This window comes from Anolis sagrei, chromosome 1, assembly GCF_037176765.1.
Source record: "Anolis sagrei isolate rAnoSag1 chromosome 1, rAnoSag1.mat, whole genome shotgun sequence".
NCBI classification, from domain to species: domain Eukaryota; kingdom Metazoa; phylum Chordata; class Lepidosauria; order Squamata; family Dactyloidae; genus Anolis; species Anolis sagrei.
The window spans coordinates 331863432-331888621 of record NC_090021.1 but is presented as its reverse complement, the minus strand read 5'-3'; the positions used below and the strand labels follow the sequence as shown (position 1 = coordinate 331888621).

The 25190-nt window shown below is 43.2% G+C and overlaps 1 protein-coding gene across 3 annotated transcripts in view; it reads left to right on the top strand.

Moving 5' to 3' along the window:
* The window catches only part of SYT16 (synaptotagmin 16), a 113716-nt gene extending 95815 nt beyond the window's left edge, over window positions 1-17901 (top strand). For all 3 annotated transcript variants that reach the window (XM_067463053.1, XM_067463052.1, XM_067463050.1), the window contains 3 exons: window positions 5424-5867; window positions 8273-8462; window positions 13997-17901. In XM_067463053.1, the coding sequence (XP_067319154.1) occupies window positions 5424-5867; window positions 8273-8462; window positions 13997-14310 (948 nt within the window). In that variant the 3' untranslated portion in view covers window positions 14311-17901. The remainder of the gene's footprint in view (window positions 1-5423; window positions 5868-8272; window positions 8463-13996) is intronic.
* The last annotated feature ends 7289 nt before the right edge of the window (window positions 17902-25190 follow it).

Below are 25190 nucleotides of genomic sequence, written 5' to 3'. Positions count from 1 at the left end.
TATTCCACCCTTCTCCCTGAGGGGACACAGAGACAGGCAAACATTCATGCCTTGTTACAATTATATACAATGAAACAGAAATACATAGACAAAGGCTTCTGGCTCCTTTTCATTTCTGGCTCATCTCTGGTTCTGGGGGAGGTGCTTGTCTCCATTTCCAAGCCGAGGAGCATGCAATGTCCATAGCCACCTCCTGGTGTGCTGGCATGACTGCATGGAGCGTCTTTTTGCCATTTCTCACTGAGGAGGTACTTGTTGATCTACTCACATTTGCATGTTTTTGAACTGCTAGGTTGGCAGGAGCTAGGGCTAACAGTGGGAGCTCATCCCATCCTACTTATTCAAACTGCCAATCTTAAGGTCAGCAGTTCAGCAGCACAAGGGTTTAACCCAGGCATCCTCAAACTGTGGCCCTCCAGCTGTTTGGGCCTTCAGCTCCTTGAATTCCTGACAATTGAACAAGCTTGTTAGGGCTTCTGGGAGTTGGAGGCCCAAACATCTGGAGGGCCACAGTTTGAGGATTCCTGGTTTAACCCATTTCACCACCATGGCCCTATGAAAGTACTAGTCAAGGTGCTGAAACATGGTCCCCAACTGTTTTCAGCACCTTGGATAGTACCTTTGCAAGCAAAACAAACTTACAGTAGATACTTTGCCCTGATGACTTGGGGGCCAACATCAGTTGAAATTACAAAGAGAATGAAGAAACAAGTATGTGGCTAGGGAAAAGATTTGGCTCCTGTGCATTTCCTTTCTGCTTCATCTTCCAGAGTATAGGGTGCATTTCACGCACTCCCAAAAGATGGAACATTTAATGAATTTATAGAGCATTTCTGATGTTCTGTGTTATACTCTTGCTTTACAATGATGGAAGGGACTCTGTGTAACTCATTTAGTTTCCTGTAAGTAACAGTGCATCCAACATAATCTTCTTGATCCTGGGGAATTGGGAATGAGCGGCTACTGGCAATACAGATCTCTCTCAGCAATGAGTAATTGCTGAACACAGTCAACCAGCCATTTTTCTTAGGAGACAGAACATTGAACTTGCCACTTTAAAGACTTAAGAAATGTTTCTTTGGCCAAAATATTGAACTTGGCACTTGAGAGACTTAAGAAATATGTGTGGGTAGGGGTATTGTTTGTAAGTAACAGGACTACTGGAAGAAGATCTAAAACAAAGGCTGGGATGAAGTGTGTTTCAAGAAGAGCAAGGGATATCTAATTTCCAATCCCTTAAGGAATTTGTTTACACACTGATCACTAAGGAAAACAGCCTTCTAGAGCAGTAAGAGTCAGGGTGCTGTAGCACAAAATAAGCTTCTCAGATTACTTGATCTCCTGCTTACTTTCTCCTCAAAACAGAACTGTGAAATAGAATTACAGAACACACACATAGAGGACTCCTTGGAGGAAAAGTTGACTTGGGAATTCTGACTTGGCCACGATGATCCACGCTCTGGTTACATCCCACATCGACTACTGCAACACTCTCTATGTGGGGTTGCCTCTGAAGACTGCCCGGAAGCTGCAATTAGTTCAACGTTTGGCAGCCAGATTACTAACGGGAGCGGAGTACAGGGAACACACAACTCCCATGTTGCACCAGCTCCACTGGCTGCCAATTAGCTTCTGAGCACAATTCAAAGTGCTGGTCTTAACCTACAAAACCCTATACGTTTCTGGCCCGGTTTACCTGTCTGAAAGTATTCTCCCCTATAAACCATCAAGACAATTAAGATATTGCCCTGCTCTCGGTCTCGCCACTTTCGCAATTGTGTCTGGCGGGGACGAGAGACAGGGCCTCTTCTGTGGTGGCCCCTCAGCTATGGAACTCTCATCCGATTGAGATCAGATCTGCCCCCACCCTCCTGTCCTTCAGGAGGCTGGTGAAATCCTGGCTATGGAAGGAAGCATTCCCATAGTAATGGTTGAGACCGGCTACAGAACAAAGTTATCGATCACACACATGGACTGAATTGGACATGATTTTATCTTGGCGATTTGGCTTATTGGTAAATCTAATCTATATGTATTTTTAATTTGTTGTTATTGTATGATGTTTTTATATTGTATTGTTATTATTGAATTCTGTTGTGAGCCGGTCTCAGTCCCTCTACGGAGGTTAGAGAAGGCCAGCATATAAAAGTTTTAAATAAATAATAAATAAATATCATACATGGATCAAAAATCTGACCTAATATAAGGCAGCTTCATCTGTAGCTGTACTGTTTAGGAATACATATTAGAGAGTCTCCCAGCTACCATCTCCTGTGGCCATGATAGCTGGGACAGCCTGGAAGCAACGGCCCAAAAATGTAAACTTTCCCAAGCTCTTCTTATAGTAATAATAATAACTTACTTTTTTATCCCACCTCCATCTCCCCAAAGGGACTTTGGGCCGTTTACATGGGGACAAGCCCGATCAACATAGTTAAAATATCAACATAATTAAATTAGGCAACATCATAAAACAACAACAACATAACACAGTATAAAAACAATCACCGAGCAAACAGCCAATGGCATGAAATAGTAAATAGTTTCTGGGCTTTGGCGACATGCTGGTGCAAATCAGGTGTGAGGACAGGGCTGATGGTTAAAGTGCAAAAGCTAGATGACCGCAAGATGATCCAACCAGTCCATACTACAGGAAATAAAGCTTGGCTGCTCACTGGAGGGAAGGATATTAGAGGCAAAGATGAAGTCCTTTGGCCATATTATGAGAAGACAGGAAAGCTTGGAGAAGAGAATGATACTGGGGAAAAAGGAAGGAAAAAGGAAGAGAGGCCACCCAAGGACAAGATGGATGGATGGGATCCTTGAAGTGACTGGTTTGACCTTGAAGGAGCTGTGGGTGGCCACGGCCAACAGGAAGCTCTAGCATGGGCTGCTCCATGAGGTCATGAAGAGTCGGAAGCAACTGAATGTATAAAGAAAAACAACAGGGAACAGTAGTAAAATGCAAGGACTAGATTTTGGATCATCGCTGGGGACCAAAATTATCTGAGGAGCTGTATAATCAAAAGCACAGTGGAACATCCACGATTTTATATCATTACAGAAGATGGATAGGATGGGTGCCAGCCTAATCTCCCTGGGGAGAGTGTTCCAGAGCCGGGGGGACACCACCAAGAAGGCCCTCTCTTTTGTCCTCACCAACCGTGCTTATGACAGAGGTAGGAGTGAGATGAAAGCCTTCCCAAAAGATCTTAGAGACGGCGCAGGTTTGTAGGGGAAGATGCCATTGCGAAGATAGGCAGGTCCCGAACCATTCTTGTCACTGTTAAGGTGTTCTGTTGTACATCTTCTTTTAATGTGTTATTCTGCATACCATAAGTGTCAGTTGCTGTTAACTGCCACTGAATCAACATTGACTTACGTTGACCCCATAAATGAAGGACCTCCAAGTCCAGCCTATCCTCAATGGCTCTGTTCATGCTCTGCTTTTATTGCCTTCCCAGGACTGAATGGGAGAAGGAAAAGGGTTTTGGTGAGACTCTGACAGGACACAGGGCATGTCATATCAGGTGTTCTGGCCTGATGGATCATAAGTGTTTTTTAAAAAATAGTTCATGATTTTTCTATAATGCCTAGTGTTTCCATATTCAAAACAATATCAAGGCAGCATACGAGCTACAAAACAGTGGTCTACAACAAGAAAATAAAGAAAAAATTACAAGGTGTTGAAAAAAATAGTACTAGCAGTAAAACCTTTAAGTCGTGCAGACTTGCTCTGTTCCCTTGAATAGCCTGTTCTTTTATAGCGTTCTCATGTTTAAATAGAAAGGAGTGATCTCTATGGCAACCTTTTCTAGTCCAAGATTAAAAAGCACCTTTGAACAGAAAACACACCCACCCAGGAAACGGATCACCTGTCTGCTTATCTGTCCTTTCCCCCCTCTGTTTCATCACTTAAATGTTTTGCAGAAAGGCAGATGGGTGTACCTGAAAGGCTTATCAGAAACCTGTTGTTTATCTTAGTGCCCATATGTATCTCATATTAGAGTTTTCTCTTTAAACATGGACTTCCCTTCCTCACTTAACAGGGCAACAATGCCCAGTCTTTAAGCTGGATTCATTACATGTGAGGGTTTCTGAGATGTTCCAACTCACTTCATTTGTCACTCCTATTTCATTCAAGCTCTGTCCCTATTATTCCACTTGTACCTGTTATTTCCTGTTTCTCAGACCACAGTATCCTCCTTCTTGCCTTATTTTCCATTTGCACTTCTGATTCTCCCTGGTTTAACAGATTAATACCTCCTTTTTCTTTATACATAGAAGAGTATGTGGCAGAATGAAAATCTCACGTAGTTCACGTCTTTACCAATCCACACACTGTATTGCTGGGAAAAAGATATGCCATGCAGATGATCAGTAAAAATAAAGTGTTTGCTCTTTGTTATGCAGAGCAACATATGTACAGTCATGTGAGCAGTCTCTTTCAAAGGACATTGACTCACACAATGTCCTTTGAAAGAGATTCAAATGGTCTTTGGGTGTCCCCCCTATTCTGCTTTGGTTAGACCACATCTGGAATATTGTGTCCGATTCTGGGCACCACAATTCAGGAGAGATATTGACAAGCTGGAATGTGTCCAGAGGAGGGCGACTAAAATGATCAAGGGTCTGGAGAACAAGCCCTATGAGGAGCGGCTTGGGGAGCTGGGCATGTTTAGCCTGAAGAAGAGAAGACTGAGAGGAGATATGATAGCCATGTATAAATATGTGAGAGGAAGCCACAGGGAGGAGGGAGCAAGCTTGTTTTCTGCTTCCTTGGAGACTAGGACGCGGAACAATGGCTTCAAACTACATGAGAGGAGATTCCATATGAACATTAGGAATAACTTCCTGACTGTGAGAGCTGTTCAGCAGTGGAACTCTCTACCCAGGAGTGTGGTGGAGGCTCCTTCTTTGGAAGCTTTTAAGCAGAGGCTGGATGGCCATTTGTCAGGGGTGATTTGAATGCAATATTCCTGCTTCTTGGCAGGGGGTTGGACTGGATGGCCCATGAGGTCTCTTCCAACTCTTCGATTCTATGATTCTATGATCTGAAAGGATCTTCTTCCAGCAGCTCAGAAGCAGAAAATATACTAACTTGTCTTGGCAAGTTCCTGCACAGAAAAGCAAAACATGTAACTGTTGCCCAAACTCCCAGGCTCAGCTATAAGCACAGGCATAGTCCAACCAATCAGCTTCGTGCTTTGCATTTTTCACTTAACACACTCACCAACTGATTTTTACACGATCCAACAGAGTACACACTTCCTTGTCACCCCAAGGGAACATGGTAGATTTTTTGAATCTCACCTTACCGCCAAAATGACAGCATATCTGAGCTCCGGCAATTTTATTTCTTGCTTTCCTCCCTCTGATGTCCCATCTGCTTTCTTCTCCCTTTTTGTTTTCTCTCTTAACAGGAACACGAAGGAGCAAATGTGCTCCCGGCTCATTCTAGCCCCCGTGAACCCATTTCTAAGTGTGGAGACCTAGATATCATCTTTGATTATAGACCTTCGACCCAGAAGCTGCTGGTGACTGTCCTGGAGGCGAAGGATATTCCTGACAAGGACCGAAGTGGAGTGAGCGCTTGGCAGGTCCATGTGGTCCTGATGCCCAGTAAGAAGCAAAGGGGAAAAACAAGTGTGCAGAGAGGCCCCAGCCCAGCATTCAAGGACAAGGTGACCTTCACCAAGTTGCCCCCTGAGGAGCTGAGCCGCTATGCCATCCGCTTCCGGCTTTACTCTGTGCGCAAAATGATCAAGGAGAGGATGATGGGCGAACAGCTCTTTTATCTTAGCAACCTCAACCAAGAGGGAGAGATGAAGGTGACATTGGTTTTGGAGCCAAGAAGCAACTTGTGTGTAAGTCCATTTTCAGTTGAGGCTGGCTCTTCAAACGTCTTATTGTTGAATTGCTTCCACTCACAGGGTTTGAAAAGACAAGAGAGTTGAAGAGATTCCAATCATTGTTGGTCTGAGTCTTTAAGTCTTTTGTGAGTTACGGTGACCCTACCAGAGCATTTTCTTGGTCAAGAGTGTGTGGCTCACCCATCATATGGATTTTCAAAATGGAGCAGGGAGTTGAACCCTGGTCTCCAGAGTCATACTTCAGTGGTCAAATCACTGTCCAATGCTAGCTCCAGACCAACTCACAATATTGGTTTCAAATTCTGAATGTAATTACTCATCATTGTTGGGTTGACCATTGTTGTGATTTTCCTGGTTGCTTCCTCTGCTCATCTCAAGTATACTGGGTTTGGGATGGGCAAACACAACTTTGGACCCTCTTTCCAGCTAAGGGATGATTGCTAGAAAATAATGATAGAATTGGAAGGGCCACAAGGGCCATCTAGTGCAACCTCATTCTGCCACAATGTGAAGTTCTAGCCAGGCAGAGGGTTGACCAACCCACTTCCCTCTGTCCCCATAGGGCAGCTCTCTCCCAACTCATCCTTTCCAAACTATTGATGTTTTCCAGGCTAAAACATAAACCCAGGACATTCGCTGGCCTTTTGTTCCACGTATATGTATGTAATATATATTTCTAACTTAAGTCTTTATCAGCTCTCCAGAATTGGGCAGCTAGCAGAAATCCTCATCTAGAGTTCAGTAGCAGATATGACAGAATGCTTCAATGTAGGCATACCTCAGTTAACAAAACCTCTGAGAAAGAATCTCCTTTTAATAGCATTTTCTGTAATATATTTTTGATGTTAGGATGTAGCAGCACTTACACAGTGAAAGTTGGAGCTGTGAAAAATTGCAATTCTATTCTTTCTCATCCAACCATAGCTGTGTGTGTCTGTCTACAATAGGAAGGGTAAATAGAGGTATTTTAATACATATGTACATTTCAGCTCAGTTGTTGATGTTTTGCCACATTGGCAAGACATTCTCTCTCTCTCTCTCTCTCTCTGTATGTATATGTATATCTATGTATATATTTAGTTTGGCTATATTACTCACTTCCAGCCCCTACTGTCTCCTGCAAAAAAGGGGTGGGGGTGAGAAAGATAGTAAGAAAGTTATTGAAGTTATGACCAGTTATGTCAGATAATAATAAACAAAAAGGTAAAAGTTTCCCCTTGACAATAAGTCTAGTTGTGTCTGACTCTGGGGGTGGTGCCCAGTTCTAAGCTGAAGAGCTGGTGTTGACCATAGACTCCTCCAAGGTCATGTGGCCGGCATGATTGCATGGAGTACCATTAACTTCCCACCAGAGCGGTATCTATTGATCTACTCACATTTGCATATTTTTGAACTGCTAGGTTAGTAGAAGCTGGGGCTAACAGCAGGAGCTCACCTCGCTTGCTGGATTTGAACCGCCGACCTAGGCTAAATAGAGAAATAACTCTGAAAATCCTGGTGAATCAAATAGTATACTGGAAGCACTGAGAAATAGGGACGTTATATCTAAGAAGGAAAAACTGCATGTGCAACCCTTTAGGAACTTAGTGTTTGCAACTGTGAACTAAATAACAGACATTATGCCTTGGGGAAAAAGGCAGACATTAAGGGAATTCGTTTGACTGCAAAACACCAACAGGATGTTGCCAAATCTGGATCTGGCCTATAGAAGTTCAGGTGTTTTAAGTCTTTAATTTTGATGTGGGCAGCTACCTGTATTAATCTATTGCAGCAAAAAATGAATGTGGCACCATAAAGACTAGCCATTATTACTTGGCAGGCCTTGGCGGACTGCAGCCGCTTCCATGAAAGCTTGTGCCAAATAAAATGTGTTAGTGTTTAATGTTCCACAAGAGCCTTTGTTGTTAAATATTTAAGATGTGGCAGGGCACGATTATGTCGGTTGCAATTTTCTTGGTAAGTGTTTGTTTTTCCCAGAGCTCGGAGAATATTTTTTGGACTATGACAAATCAGATGACACCTGAAAGATTAACAAGCTTAATGGAGTGTAAACTTTCATAGACTTCAGCCTGTTTCATCAGATGCAATGGAAAGATATCCACAAGAATTTAGGTCAAATAAAACTCAATAGTCTTCATGGTGTTACAAGACACTTTATATTTGTTACAACAGATCACTCCAAAACTATAAAGATGGAGTAATTTTTGGAGTTATGGTCCAAACTGACTTTCTCTATATGTCTTGTTGGCTTGAGGATTCTGGGAAGTTTAATGCCAGAGTCCTGACTTTGGTGACATTAAGTTTGATGTTACAAAGAACACAAGAAGATTTCATTCTATCAAATATTTTTTCTCTCTCTCTCCTCTTCCCTCTCATTTCCTTTCCAACAATTTCTGCAGAGTGGGGGCTCCCAAATCAGTCTGTCTGCCATCTCTCACAGTGACAGCGCTTCTTCAAACCAGTCTTTGTCACATGGAGGGGTTCCAGAACTACTGGTCGGCTTGTCCTACAATGCTACAACAGGGCGATTATCGGTAGAGATGATCAAAGGAAGCCACTTCCGGAACCTTGCTGTGAACAGGCCACCGGGTACGTAAAACGGTTGCCCTGCTGCTAATCAGTTGTGTCCTGCCTTGGTGGCTATGAGACATGAACTGGGAAACCTGTCAACTGGCACTGGGATTTACCTACTTTAAGCACTACAAATGTAGCAAGTAAAGGCTTCTCTTTTCTCCAGATAGTAAAAGGCAGTTTGAAAAGAATGCCTCGGTCTGTGTCTCCACACTTCCCACTTTTGCCTATGATCCAAATGAGTTACCGGAATGTGTTAATTTGTTTTATTTATCCTGCTACTGTACGTATTTTATTTTGATGTAATTTTTTGTTGTCTGCATTCTGTATTTTATTTTGTGTGTTGTATCTTTGGGCTTGGCCTCATGTTAGCCACCCCGAGTCCCCTTTGGGGAGATGGTGGCAGGGTATAAATAAAGATTATTATTATTACCATATATACTTGAGTATAAGCCGATCCAAATATAAGCTGAGGCACCTAATTTAACCCCCCAAATCCTGGGGAAACCTATTGACTCAAGTATAAGCCTAGAGTGGAAAATGCAGCAGCTACTGGTAAATTTCAAAATAAAAATAGATACCAATAAAATCACATTCATTGAGGATTGCAGCTTCTCCTCTCGTCTTGGCTCAGCAACACAGTTGGGTTGCTGTGCTGAGTGGAGAGACCATGTATCTTCTCCTCCTTCTCTCTTGGCACAGAGACCCAGCTGGGTTGCTGTGCTGAGAGGGAAGAAGAGGAAGGCATACAGCTTTTCTCAGCATAGTAACTCAGCTGAGTTGCGGTGCTGAGAGGGGAGCCGGCCCCAGCTTGGCAGGATTGTGTGCGGCTGATGAACCATGCACATTCTTCTCCTCCCCTCTTGGCACAGTGATCCAGCTTGGTTGCTGTGCCAAAAGGGGAGGAGGAGTGTAGCTGGTAGAAACCCTGCAAAGGGCTTCTTTCAGCATGTCTTCCCCCCAGTATCCTCACTCGAATATAAGCCGAGGGGACCTTTTTTAGTATTAAAATGTGCTGAAAAACCCAGCTTATACTTGAGTATATACTATATATAGTATTTTGGTGTGTGTATGTGTGTTTGAATAACCCAAGAAACCTGTTTGACTAGAGGCAGCAACAGGATAAAAATTACAGTAGGTCTCTCCTATCTGCAAGGGATATGCTTCCTGCTACCTGAAACCATGATTACTTGAAAATACTGATATGACCAAATGCCATTAAGTTACCTGACTTCTGTCCCCAGCATACCATACATTTCTGCCATTTGGTTTAGTCACCTGCTTGGTTCTGGGTGAGGTCTCTTATAGCTGCAGGTTGTTCAGTAGGCTGTTGGTAGCAGCTCAGCCAGTAGAAGCAGTTGCCTCCCATGTTAGGGAATACACTTCTGATTTTAGCCCAGACTTTAAAGGATCTCTCCAAGGTGCTAAACCTATCTTATAGTTAGGATTTAGCACCTTGGGTAGCTCTAGTATAAATAAAACTGGGAAGGGAGGCTAGCGCCTGTTGTTCAGTGGGACTGAAAGGAACGCTGTTGATTTCTTGTGTATTCTGTTGGCCCTTGTCACAGGGCTTCAGAGATTGTGCAGGTACAATACATTGGATGGCAATTTGTCTTTGGGGCTTTTCATTTGACATCTGGTGTTTCAGAACTTCTGTCAAGTTTGGTGGTTTTTGTACTGTTTTATTAAAGATAATTTGTCCCCATTCAAGCTTGATGTCTAGCATATTCTGTAATATTGGCACATGATGATAACTTTGGATCCAAGAGTTTTCAACCTTTCTGAGGAGGATGGAGTTCAGGTACAACTTTTAACCCCAGCCAACTACATAGGACCTACTTGTAACTGGTTTATTCCTCCCCTCTGCCACACAAACACATTGTTGTATCTTCATAATTATCTTCTGAGATATGTTATTTAGAGAGCAGTAGGATATAGTCTTTGGACTTTTTTTGTCTCTCTTCTTTTTCTCTCACTTTCTCTTTATTGTTCTGAAATCCACCCATTTTCTGCTTTCATTTTCTGGGAAAATGTGCGAAGATAGGCAGAGTGGAACCACAAGCAGGAGAAGCATAGATGAACTATCAGACAGCCCAATTTCAGTTGCTCTGCAATGTGGTATTGAATCCCAATGCAAAGTAATTGTTATTTATTGTTGCTATTTTGCAATATTCCTTCAGTGTGGGTTTTTCTCCCCTGTTCAAGCTCCCAGGATATGATTTTCCATTCCTCACCTGAAAAGTAGCTCTAACTGTTGAAGGTGTCATCCCTTTCCATGTGCATTTATGGCTTTTTTAAAACAGAGGGATTTTTCTGTGAAAGTTGTTTCATTATTCATTGGTTGAAATAAAATCTGGAATGGGTGTTAATGTGTGAGTGTGTAACCTCTGTTGTGTGTTGTGCAAGTGGGGTGGTAGATTCCTCATAGTTCAAAATGTCTTCTTGGAATTTTATTGTGAAATAAATTTGCAAAATGTAGACACCAAAAAGTCTGAAAATGGCACAATGGTCCAACAAGAGAAAAAGACACCTAATGAATCAAGAGAGGATAAAACCAAAGCCCTGAGCCTCACTGTTCCTTAGGAAAAGCAGAAATAACCTCGCATGATAATTACACCTTGCGTAACTGTGATTATATCAGAAGCAAATTAATTTCATTAAACAAATACAATGGTAATAAGATGTGAAGTGGCACAGAAATTAAAGAGTGGCTGTGTGGATTTGGGCTAAGAAAAGAGTCAACCTTTTAAATAAATAAGAGTATTTATTTAGCTCTTAATCTGAATAATGAGAGATGTAACATGGCAAAATCTTCCCCAGGACTAGATGCATACCAGATATTGCATGCCAGACTTCTGTTTGCAACAACTAATCTGTACAGTAAAGCAGATGTTTTTCCAGCATTGAGAAACTTGCTCTTTTGACTGATCAATAGAAATGTAAACAATCTAGTCTGCACTATATCAGTTGTACTTCTGGGTCATTTACCATTGTAACAATGGTGATGTATGTATATTGGCTTGGCTTTCTATATCAGTTTAAGGAACTATAATCCATGGATAGAGGAGCTAGAAATAGTTTAGTTATCACAGACAGAGCAATCCTTTTCAACATGTAGGCCATCTTTAGGCTTAAAAGGATATTGGGCCAGGGCTAACGATCCACACCTAAAAGTTGATGGATCCAGTGGTATTCTGAACTTCCTTGAAGAGTTTATCATACTTTTAACAAAGATAAAGTCTTGAGTTTCTGCTTGGTACAGAGAATTGACTTGGGTAGACATCAGTAACAGGTGATCCTTTCAGTGGGTATTACATCAATTCTGAGTTTCACCCTGAACTTCATAATCCAAGAGGCTGAGCCTTTCATGTCATGAGTTGTGCTGGTCGTGAAGTGATTTATAGTTTATAGCAAGTGTCCCAGAAGCAAGCAAAAATACAGCAGAGTCCTTTTACAGCAAAAAAAAAAAAAAATGCTTTAGCCTGTCTATCAGCACAGTCCAATTGCCAGTATCTGACTTTATCTACACACAATGTTTAGTAAACCTACGGATCCAGGTTTTCATCCAAAATATCCCAAGGCTTTAATTTTCACTGATGCAGTATGTACTAATACACAAACAGGATATGCAGATTGACTTTCCTTGCATTTGCAAACAATCTCAGCTATCTAATAGTTGCATGCCACACAAGCAGATACTCACACTGAGTCATTCAGGAGAGAGAAAGATGGATTCCAGACTTCCAGACTGTGAGAGCCGTTCAGCAGTGGAACTCTCTGCCCCGGAGTGTGGTGGAGGCTCCTTCTTTGGAGGCTTTTAAACAGAGGCTGGATGGCCATCTGCCAGGGGTGCTTTGAATGCGATTTTCCTGATTCTTGGCAGGGGGTTGGACTGGATGGCCCATGAGGTCTCTTCCAACTCAGTGATTCTATGATTCTTTAACAGGGCCCAAGATGGCTCTCTTTATAAGGAGTCAGTGTGTCATTTTCCCTTCTATGCTCTACCCATGATTCTTGCTCTTGAGATTTACTGCATATTTTGAACCCTAAAGTAATGATCTAGATGTATTCCAATTTGTCAGATGAAGGTGGGGCGAGATTAGAAGTGAAATCAAATTCTCAGTTGTCTCTGTGTGCACGTGGAGAATGGGAAGCATCTTGATGCCCACAGCGTGTTCATTTTCAGAATGACAGGACAATGTTGAATCAGACAGGGCGCTACATTTTTCTGTTTGTTTTGGCAAACTTCCCTTATGCCATAGGTGGAGCCTGGCAAACAAGGGTGGGTGCCCCTTCCACAGGACTGATAGTGAAATGGATTAATGACGCTTGCCAACTGAGCTTGGTTTTCTGCCTTTGAAGCAAATTCCACTTCCTTAGTTTATCAGATACAGCTCCTCCATTTATGTCCTATTTACTTTTTGTCTTAGTGGATCACACCCAGGGCGCATTGACAGAATCAACAGTATGTGCCACATTAGGCAAATAAGCAAGGGTTTCTCATCATGACGACTGTGGATGACCTCCAGTATCAAATGTACCACCATGTCTGTGAAAACTAATTTCTGGAGATCACAAGCAGGAGGGTTATGGTGTTCTCACATTTTACTTGCATAGGGTTTTCTCAGGTAAGGAATACTCAGGGGTGGTTTGCTCTTCCTTTCCTCAGACATATTATCTTCAACAGTGCTTACTAATCTATGAAAGGGTGATGATAATGGCATCCTTGAAGTCTATTGGGATGTTCTCGGTTACCCACACTTTTTCAATAAGCTTGTGGAGCCCTTCCTGAATCCCAGAATGGCTTCTGTCCCTCCAGAGGAACAGTGGATATAATCCTCACTGCATGGCAGCTTCAAGAAAAATGCAGGGAACAAAATCAACCCCTGTACATGCCAGTCATTGATCTTGCAAAGGCCTTTGACACAGTGAATCACAGTGCTCTACTCTGAACTTAAGAATGGAAAATAGAAAGTTGGTGGGCAGGAAAAGAAATTTAAAGATGGGCTCAAAGCAAACCTTAAAACTGTGGCATAGAGACTGAGAACTGGGAAGCCCTGGCCCTTGAGCACTCCAGATGGAGGTCAGCTGTGACCAGCAGTGCTGCAGAATTTGAAAAGGCACAAATGGAGGGTGAAAGAGAGAACTGCCAGGAGGAAGGCACATCAAGCCAACCCCGACCGAGACAGCCTTCCACCTGGAAACCAATGCGCTCACTGTGGGAGAAGATGCAGGTCAAGAATAGGGCTCCACAGCCATCTACAGATCCACAAGAATACAGGTCATGGAAGACTATCCTACTCGTCCAACGAGGGATCGCCTAAGTAAAGTAATAGCTAAAAATCCCAGTTGATAATGTTCATAAGAATATCTCAGTATTTTCCAAATTGTCATCACATTGTTCTTCTACATTAGTATCAATGAAGGGTTAGGTTCATGTGTTAAGGATACATAAAGAATCTTCTTAGCAGGGATTTGTGTAATGTGTTTTCTTTTTTGTAAAAAAATGAGGATATTTTCCCACCTTAAATGACATTTCATTTCTCCTACAGATACCTACGGAAAGCTCTGCCTCCTCAACTCGATTGGCCAGGAGATGTCCCGTTGCAAGACATCCGTCCGCCGAGGACAGCCCAATCCTGTCTACAAAGAGACTTTCGTCTTTCAGGTTGCCTTGTTCCAGCTGTCGGATGTCACACTGATGATCTCCATCTACAACCGGCGGAGCATAAAGCGCAAGGAGATGATTGGCTGGCTCTCCATGGGTCAGAACAGTAGTGGAGAAGAGGAGCAGAACCACTGGCACGAGATGAAAGAATCCAAATCTCAGCAGATTTGCAGGTGGCACACTCTTCTGGAATCCTAAAGGAAGTCTCGACCATTCCCGTATCGTGTGCTAATTCTCTCTATCTAAGCCCAAAGCACAGAGGTTGTCTCCCTGACATTTGACATATTAAGGATCATCTGTTTACATCATCACTGAACTTCCAATGCTCTTAATGTCACAATTATTGTCTTTTGCACTTTGTTTCCAGTAACGAGTGGGAATCTCTGCAAATAAGAGCCAAGTAACGGATCAAGGGAGAGCAGAAAGATAGAGTCTGATCAATATTGTAACGTAGCACCAAATGTCATTTCAATTTCTTCAACATCTAGGAGGTAGATGTCGTTTTACTCTTGGGAATTTAGTCACAAAGATAAATCTGGTTGTGCTCACAAGAAAAGGGACTGAAAGATACACAAGGGAAAGTGGGCATCTTCTGGAAAACACTTCAGCACTTCTTTTGAAAGTCATTTTTAATTCAAAAATGTCCATGGGGAGTTGGAATACTATTTATCTAGTTGAAAGATTTGAAGTGTGGTTTAAAAAAAATCCTAATGAAATAGTTACCAAATATTCCGTGGTCTGGGTCAGACTATATATTCAAGGCTGGCTTTAGGAACTGCAAGGTAGACTTGTGAGAAAGTGAGTAATAGTTTCTTGATTTGGCCTCTTCTAATTCTTGTTGATCGAAAGGTCGCAGGTTCGATTCCGGGGAGTGGCGTGAGCTTCCGCTGTCAGCCCTAGCTTCTGCCAATCTAGCAGTTCGAAAACATGCAAATGTGAGCAGAAGGGAAGGGAAGGTAACAGCGCTCCATGCAGTCATGCCGGCCACATGACCTTGGAGGTGTCTACGGACAACGCTGGCTCTTCGGCTTAGAAATGGAGATGAGCACCACACCCCAGAGTCAGAAATGACTGGACTTAATGTCAAGGGACTACCTTTACCTTAATTCTTCCAATATGAGTAGACGCGATTCTTCTGTCTTCATATGTTAAACACCTTTATTCAAGATACAAAAATAGAGGAATTCCATATAAATTTTAGGAAGAATGTTCTGATAGTAAGAGCTGTTCAGGAGTGGAATATGCATCCTGGGAATCCAGTGTAGTCTCCTTCTCTGAAGGTTTCAAATGGAGGCTGGATGGCCATTTGTTGGGGGTGCTTTGTGCTTTCTTGAATGGTGGAATATGGTTGGATAGAATGTCTTTTGTGGTCTCTATAAACTCTGTGATTCTATGAATTTGATTTTTGTCTTAGAAGCTTAGACTCCCCAAAAGATCAGTTTTTGACTCACACTTTCCTGTGTCTGGCACATACATTGGAAGCGGGCATGGACACTGTCATCATATGGTTTACTCACTAGATGGTGCTGTGCTTGGTTCTGGCCTTTGGGGACAGGGTTTATGGTCTACCCTACCAACATGAGGAAGTAGCTGCACCTGTCTTACACATGATTTCATGCTTGTATAATGTGTGGTTGAAGCACTTCAGAGTAGCAGTGCTTTCTTCACCTACACCCACATTATTCTTGTGATTGCCATGGTGACATCTCTCTTAGCTTTCTCTGCAGCTGGAGTGTTTTATTTGGCTACAGGAGAAATATAGGCAATGATGTAATGGCCAGCTCACAGAGTAGGAAACAACATTGCCAAGGATAAGTAAGAAGAGCATAGTTTCGAGCTACAAAGGCTGGGATGCTGTGAGCCCATGAAACTGGGAAGGAAACTAGGGTCCCTTGGTGGGAAGGTCTGCAGCGGTGATCAAGCAACCCCTGAAAAATTGTGCTCAGCCCAGTGGAAGGTGTAGCATATTATAGGTCGAGCTTGGAAGAGTTCTGTTTCTATTGGACTGCAGCTCCTAGATTTTCCATAGCTGCAGGACCATAATTTGTGTCCCTTTACTTTTCCAAGATAAGTATGACAGTGTTATCTTATGCCTGCTTCAGCTGAGCAAGGAATTGTCATCGCTTTGCATCTCCAAGATATGTGCAGATGGACTGCCCATAGCTATCTTGGCTAAGCAAAATGCCCATGTTCCTTTACTCTGCCAAGATAGATGTGGCTGGGACAGGTGTGGCTGGACTTTCCACATCTATCTTCATGAAGTGCTCAACTCAGGATTGAGCCTAGGCAGCCTAGCTGTTCCTGCTTTGGTGGACATGACCTGTGATTTTGCATATTCATGGAGGTCATACTCTAATTTGTAGATGGTCACAGGAACATAGGGCATTGCCTTATAACACAAAGTCAGACCTTGAATACTGTGTCCAGTTCTAGGCACCACAATTCAAAAAGGATATGGACAAGCTGGAACGTTTTCAGAGAGGAGCATCCAAAATAGTTATGAGTCTAAAAGCAAAGCCCTGTGAAGAGTGACTTAGGGATCTGGGTATGTTTTGTTAGCTTTGGCCAATCATCTCTCTCATCTGTTAAGAAAGCACTACAAGAAAACAGCCTTCCTTATTTTTGTTGAAGACAAGTAGACTGCCTCTTTTAAAATTGATGTGTATTGTGAATCATGTCGCCATTATCAAAACAATGAAGTAGACTTCTTGCTTCAGAAAGATCGCTTCTCATAAGCCAAGATGTAGGCAGATATTTTCTACTGGCTAAAGCTCGTACTTTTAATTAGCAGGACTGAAGACCAACAGGTTGCAGGTTCGAATCTGGGGAGAGCGCAGATGAGCTCCCTCTATCAGCTCCAGCTCCTCATGCAGGGACATGAGAGAAGCCCCCCACAAGAATGGTAAAAACATCAAAACATCCCGGTGTCCCCTGGGCAATGTCCGTGCAGACGGCTAATTCTCTCCCACCGGAAGCAATCTGCTGTTTCTCAAGTCAGTCCTGACACAACAAAAAATTGGCTGGAATCACTGGGTTGTTGTAAGTTTTTCGGGCTGTATGGTGATGTTCCAGAAGCATTCTCTCCTGGCATTTCACTTGCATCTATGGCAGGCATCCTCTAAGGTTGTGTGTCATAGATGCAGGTGAAACACCAGGAGGGAATGCTTCTGGAACATGGCCATGCTGTCCGAAAAATTTGCAACAACCCATGTAAAAAATAAATCCCATATATACCCTCCCAAGTGCATTTTGCTGCAAATAATCCCAAAGCAACAAGCAGCCTCTCTGTTGACATCATGTAGTTTTGCAAGGTTTTTAGCGTTCTTTGCCAAAAGGGCGCTGGGGCGTTCCCAAACTACAACTCCCAGGATTTCATAGCATTGAGCCGTGGCAGTTAAAGTGGCGTTAATTCTTCAGTGTAGATGGGCTTTAGGTAAGCAGAGGGAACATACGTTCCACTCCCTTATCCACCCAAAGGAACTTCTTTTATAACTTCCTAAACACAGAAGCACAGATCAGCTGATTGGAAAGAATGAAAGCTTGTGTTACTAGAAATCATTTCTTCAGGATTACATACAACTTTTTAAAAAGCACAGTTTATAGGCAATATCTACATTTTAAAACAATCATTGTTTTCTTCTGGCATCAGAATGTTCTTGATCAAATGTGTGCATTGTTTTACTTTTTACTGATGAAAACAAAAAGTACCTCTCAATTTTTTTTGGATTTTCATTTTCTGGGAGCTGCGTCTGAACATGGAATATTAAATATTAAAAACCTTTCTCTTAATGTTTGTGAGCTCATGCAAAATATGATGTCTTTTATGCTGGCTTGGAGAATACGGTAAAGGCACACCCAAAGAGGTGTTGAGGGTGAAACCAGTCCTAGAGTTCAAAGCTAACTGGAGTTCAACATGGAGTTGGAAACAAGTTGGTGCTGCTACAATTCTTCATTGTAAACCACATGAGGATGGAATTGCTTTGTGCTTCCCATTTTCTCATTGTTCAAATTCTGCAGGTGAAGAAAACTAGTAAGAGAGAATATATAAACAAACAAGTAGTTTCCCAGCAGTTTCAGCACCTTGGAAAACTCATAACAATTTTTCTTTGCAAGCACTCTACATCTCTCCTTATCTTTTACGCTCAGCAAAGATAGTTGTCAATCCAATGCTGGCAAGTACATTAGAATGCATTGCTAGTACTGTTAATCTAAAAGAACCATTACATTCCCTTCAGAGCAAAGGGGTGCACAGATAAGGGTGCATCTACATTGCAGAATGAAGCAGTTTGACACCACTTTAACAGTCACGACAGAGCCCCTGGTGGCACAATGGGTTAAATCCTTGTGCCAGCTGACTAACCTGAAGGTTAGCAGTTCAAATCTGCAATACGTGGTGAGCTCCTATCTGTCAGCTCCAGCTTCCCATGAGAGAAGCCTCTTACAGGATGGTAAAACATCCAGGCATCCCTTGGGCAACATCCTTGCAGATGGCCATTTCTCTCACACCAGAAGTGACTTGCAGTTTCTCAAGGCACTCCTGACATGAAAAAAAAACCAGTCATGGCTCAAATCTATGGACTTATGGGATGGTAGTTTGGTTCGGCACCTGCACTCTTTGGCAAATGTGGCTAAGGAATGCGTAAAACTGCAACTCTCATGATAGCAAAGCATTTGACCATGGCAGTTAAATAGGTGTCAAACTGCATTCATTCCCAGTGTAGGTGCATCCTTAGACTTTTATTCAGAGTTCTTGACAGATTTGCATGCACTGGTTGGATTAATGGTGTCTGTCCTATAGGAAAATCCATTTCCAATATAAATGTTGATGAAGGAAGGATGAAAAAGAGAGAAATGTAAACGCTGCATGAGGACAGGGAACATGTGATATAAGATGGAGTTTGCTCCCATAATCAAGATTGCAACAATCTTGCTTATAAAGATGTTTGTGAGGGATGTTCCATGGACAAAGCAGAAATTTAGGGCAGAGCTCTCCGAGCAAGCTTGTTTTCTGCTTCCTTGGAGACTAGGACGTGGAACAATGGCTTCAAACTACAAGAGAGGAGATTCCATCTGAACATGAGGAAGAACTTCCTGACTGTGAGAGCCGTTCAGCAGTGGAACTCTCTGCCCCGGAGTGTGGTGGAGGCTCCTTCTTTGGAAGCTTTTAAACAGAGGCTGGATGGCCATCTGTCGGGGGTGATTTGAATGCAATATTCCTGCATCTTGGCAGAATGGGGTTGGACTGGATGGCCCATGAGGTCTCTTCCACTCTTTGATTCTATGAAATCATGCTGTGCTGTGGTGGTATCTCAACCGCGTTGCAACCACAAATGGACCTAATTAAAGATACAAGTATGGTGTGCCAACGCCACACAATACATTTCAGGATGCCAAAGTATCCACTCTTTGTGAACATTTGTTGGGATCAGCTGTACAGAGGACCAAGTCTCCTTGTTTCTCTCTTGTCTCCAGAGTCAAAGCACTGGTTTCTCAGTTCCCACAAACCAGTTATTGTACTTGCGTCCATTGGGTTCAACTGTTTCTTTCTCTACTGGAAATTCACCAGTAGCCCTAGGATCAATACTAGTCTGGGGATTATCCCTTTAAGAAGCATTATTCCAGAGGCCTATAGTTTATATGGCTTTAGAAAGGGGCTATGGGAATTTATGAAGACGGAGAGTCCTGTCAACGTAGCTCACAGCTATGCCATCTAAATGGAAACTTCATCTTCAGTAGCAGTATATCTTTGGATACAAAGCACAAGCAACACTTCTAGGCTAGGCCTAATATTATGGTCACCAGTTCTCCTTTTTGTTTGTGCATTTCCGCAGCCATCTGGCTGGCCAATGTGGAAACCAATTAACACACTAAATAAAAGGTTGACTCTGGGAACTGTCATATTGTTAACTAGTCAACGTCAGTTCAATTAAACCAAAGGAGAGGCTCAAGGTGAGTTGGGAAAAGCAGCTGTCAGCTCTGGGTTGCTTTGCGTAAAAGGAGGAAGAAAGCCATCCCCTGAGAACCAGCAAGAATGAAAGGAGTGGTAATGGAACATGAGAACAATTTGTTAAAGCGTATGCACAGGAAAACAGCTCACTGGGATGGGGGAAAAACAGAAATAGGGCATTTCCATTTACATCAAAGATTAGTCCTGGCATTCTGTTGTTGAATTATGGTAGTTCAAGTCAGAGGTGGCCCTAGGTAATTTTCAACGGTAAGCAAACAGTATTTTGCCCCCCCCCCCACCCCACCAATCATTGATATATATTTTCTGTTTGTCGTGGGAGTTCTGTTTGCCATATTTGGTTCAATTCCATCATTGGTGGAGTTCAGAATGCTCTTTGATTGTAGGTGAACTATACATCCCAGTAACTACACTTGCCGCACTTGCTCCCTTGCCTGGCCTACTTTGGGTCCGGAGGCGTGCCTGAAGACCCCGGCGTGTGCACCAAAAGTCACCTCTTCTCCTGACTTTCTCCTCAGCCATTGGTACCGAGAGAGAGAGAGAGAGAGAGAGAGAGAGAGACAGCGGTGGAGATGCCCACCTTTCCTGAAGGTAGGTGCAAAAACAAAGGAGGGAGCAGAGGTGGGAGATACCTTCAGCTGGAGGGGCTCCCTCTCTCACTCTCTCTCTTGGTCCCAATGGTTGAAGAGAAAGTCAGGAGAAGATGCGACTTTTGGTGCGCACTCTGGGGTCTTCAGACATGCCTCCGGTCCTGAAGCGGGCCAGGCGTGGCGGCTCTGCCCCTTGGCCCACCTGCGGATTGGGGAGAGGAGAGGAGGCAGGTGGAGTGCCGGGGGATCGTGAAAGGGAGCCGGTCATGGGGAAGGGATCGAACGCGGAGAACAATTGAGCACCAGCTTTGCTCGTGCACCCGGTGGCCAGGTGGAGCAGGAATGAGAGGGGCTAGGCGAGGCTCAAGGGCCCGGCCCCTTTGGGAAGAGGATCGCCCGGCAGCGAGGCAAGAAAGCCGAAGCTCCCCCCGGACTGCTAGGGCTGTTGTGAGCTGAGGGGGCGCTCCTCAAGTGGCGGTCGAGGGGCATTTACAGAGGTGCCTCTGCACCCCTGGCAAAAAAAAAGTATTCTGCGACCGCTTACTTCGCATAATGGATGAGCCATCCCTGGTTCAAGTTCAGTTTATGGTATCTTAACCCACTTTTTTTGGAATTCTTTAGTGGCTGGACAATGGCCCATATTCCCCTGAACCAATCTCTTAAGCAATACAGTCCTTTGCTCTATAACACGACTGTTTTCATGTAGTTGGAAAATGGGAGAATTAGTGCACACATATCCAGCTATTTTCCTACAACTCGATATCATCTAAAGGGCTGCTTGGGGGTGCTTGGAATGCCTATTTATTTTAAAAAGTGTTTATTTAAAACTTTTATATGCCGATCTTCTCGCCTCCGTAGAGGGACTCAGACCGGCATACAGCAAGGATTCGATGCTACTAATACAAGTTAAAACATCATACAACAATACAAGATGAAAATACGTATAGATAAAATATACAGCAGAATACCTGGATGAGTCTCACCTGATCACTTCCTCTCTCCACTGATATGGAAACAGGCAGGTTGGGGTGATGCTGAGTCTTTAAAAGGTGAGCTTTGTGGGTATAACAATATGCCAGAAATCTGTCTCCCAAGGTTTAAAAGAATGCTCTCATCTGAAAGACCCCCCCCCCCCCAATATTGGACAGGTTAGTGGTATGCAAAAACACATTTACTATATTTGCAGGTTTGACCTTTGCAGATTTGATTTTTCACATATTTGATTACTATGTTCACTCCAAGCCTTTCTAGGCATTTCAGAGTTGAGTAGAGTTTTGCTGTAGGACCTAGATATTCCCAGAGAGAATACGTCTCAAGGTATTTGTAGGCCTTCCAGTGTGAGTCTGCTCAGCATCCATTATGGATCTCTCGAAAGAGGTGCTCCCATTTTAAAAAGTCTCCAATTTATTGTCAAAGGCTTTCATTATCGGAATCACTGGGTTGTTGTGTCCACATGCTTGTGTATTTCAATGGCTTCTCTGTGTGAACACAGTAATGCTGGACCACTCTCACAACCACCATGTCAGACAGCACAGAGAAGCCATTGAAATCCACAAGCATATAGACAATTTCAACAGAAAGGAGGAAACCATGAAAATGAACAAAATCTGGCTACCAGTATTAAAAAGCTCTAAAATTACAACAGTACAACAACAGAGAGGAAACAAACAACGACATCTAATCACCTCTCAACAAAAGTTTGCTCCAGGCACTGCCAGGCCATTATATGCTAATCAAGGTGGTAAGTTGAAACATTCACACCTAGCTCTAGCAGACAAGAGTCCTTTGTCCCACCCTGGTCATTCCACAGATATATAAACCCTTTTTCCTAGTTCCAACAGACCTCACTACCTCTGAGGATGCTTGCCATAGATGCAGGCGAAACGTCAGGAGAGAATGCCTGTAGACCATGGCCATACAGCCCAAAAAACCCTACAACAACCCAGTCATTCCGGCCATGAAAGCCTTCAACAATAGATATGTGAGTTTCTTCAACCTGAAGACTAAAGATGAGGCCCTGAAACGGGTGCATCCACACAGTTGAACTGATGCACTTCGATGCCTCTTTAATTGTCATGGCTCAATGCTATGGATTCCTGTGAGTTTGGTCAGGCATCGGCACCTTATAGCAGAGAAGGTTAAAGACCTTTATAAAATGACAACTACCACAATCCCTTAGCCATGGCAGTGGAGACGGGGTCAAACTGCATTAATCATACAGTCTAGACCAGGGGTCCTCAAACCTTTTACACAGAGGGCCAGGTCACAATCCCCCAAACTGTTGGAGGGCCGGATTGTAATTTGAAAAAACATGAATGAATTCCTATGTACACTGCAGATATCTTATTTGTAGTGCAAAAACACCCTAGAACAATACAATAATTAAAATGAAGAACAATTTTAACAAATATAAACTTATTAGTATTTCAATGGGAAATTTGGGCCTGCTTTTGGCTGATGAGATAGGATTAATGTTGTTGTGTGCTTTCAAGCCGTTTCAGACTTAAGTTGTCTCTGAGCAAGGGCCAGGTAAATGACCTTGGAGGGCCGTATCTGGCCCTCGGGCCGTAGTTTGAGGACCCCTGCCTTAAACCTTATCCTAACCCTCTCCTCCTTTCTATCCTTCCACCAAATGCAACTACGAAGTATATTCCCGCCCTCAATGTGCCGCTCTCCCCTTCCCTTATTCACAACCCACATTGAGGAATGTGCGTAACACTCGGAGCTTCTGCACCCAGCTATCATACTTCCATCACCAGCCGCGATTCAGTGCGCATCCGGGCGTCCCCTGGACAATGTCCTTGCAGACGGCCAATTCTCTCACACAAGAAGCGACTTGCAGTTTCTCAAGTCATTCCAGACACGAAAAAAACATGTGCATGCACCGTTTGAGGCGCTGCACTCTAGCACGCCTTCTATGAGGAAGAGGGGAGAAAAGGCCTATTGGCCTGGCCTCCTAAACCAGGGGTCCACAAACTTTTTAAACAGAGGGCCAGGTCACAATCGCTCAAACTGTTGGAGGGCCGGATTATAATTTGAAAAAAAAATTGAATGAATTCCTATGCACGCTGCACATATCTTATTTGTAGTGCAAAAAACACTTATATAGGATACAATAATTAAAATGAGGAACAATGTTAATAAATATAAACTTATTAGTATTTCAATGGGAAATGTGGGCTTGTTTTTGGCCGATGTGATAGGATTGTTGTTGTCGTTGTGTGCTTTTAAGTAGTTTCAGACTTAGGTTGACCCTGAGTGAGGGCCGGGTAAATGACCTTGGGGGGCCGCATCCGGCCCCCGGGCCTTAGTTTGAGGACCCCTGGTCTAGACGCACCCTTGGAAACCTGGAGTTAAGGTTTGAACTTCTTGCCATTCCAGAGAACAGAATTGTTGTGTTTGGGGAATTGTAAGTTATTTGGTGACTGAATAAGTTTGTCAGAGCAATTCCGGTCTTCCCAAAAAGGAGCATCTCTAGCTCTGAAAGGGCTCATGCTGTTGGGGGAGGAGAGGAAAATATGAAACAGCAACTTCCGCTCTTGATGTTTGTCCTATGGATGTGATATCCCCCTCCCATTTAACTCCACTCCATTGACTATGGATGAGGCCTTTGAAGGAGTGGGGTGGGGGGAGGCGTGATTATTCGGCAGCTGCATCCGACCACCTGCTCCTCCTCATAGAAATTGTACGTCTCGCTTCAAGCCAGGGACTGCTGAGACTTGTAAAACCACGCTTCGCAACCAGCCTTCCGTATGATGTAAAGAAAACTGCAGATTCATGCATTTTTTGCTCTTGTCCTTCGCTGCTCTCCAAATGGGGCATTTTTTGAGATCCTGAGCATCAGTGAATCTTCAAAGGAATGTTTCACTGCTTCATCCTTGCCTCCTCCTCCTCTGGTTTGAATGCTGCGTGTATCTCCCGGATGGTATCGATCTCCAGCCTTGGATTTCTGAGCCTGAGAGACATGAATGACTGCTATTAAGAAGCAGGAGAGAAAGGCACCATTATTTTCACAGGGAAGGAAATACAGGAGGAGGGCTTCAGTAACTATCCTTATAGGGCAGTGGTTCTCAACCTTCCCAATGCCACGACCCCTTAATACAGTTCCTCATGTTGTGGTGACCCCCAACCATAAAATTATTTTGTTGCTACTTCATAACTGTGATTTTGCTACTGTTATGAATCATAATGTAAATATCACATATGCAGGATGTATTTTATTCACTGGACCAAATTTGGCACAAATACCTGAAACACCAAAATTTGAATACTGGTGGGGTGGGGGTTGATTTTGTCATTTGGGAGTTGTAATTGCTGGGATTTATAGTTTACATAGAATCAAGGAGCATTCTGAATTCCACCAACGATGGCATTGAACTTGACACACAGAACTTCCATGACCAACAGAAAATACTGGAAGGGTTTGGTGGGCATGGACCTTGAGTTTTGGAGTTGTAGTTCGCCCAGAGAGCACTGTAGACTCAAACAATTATAGGTCTGGACCAAACTTGGCACAAATACTC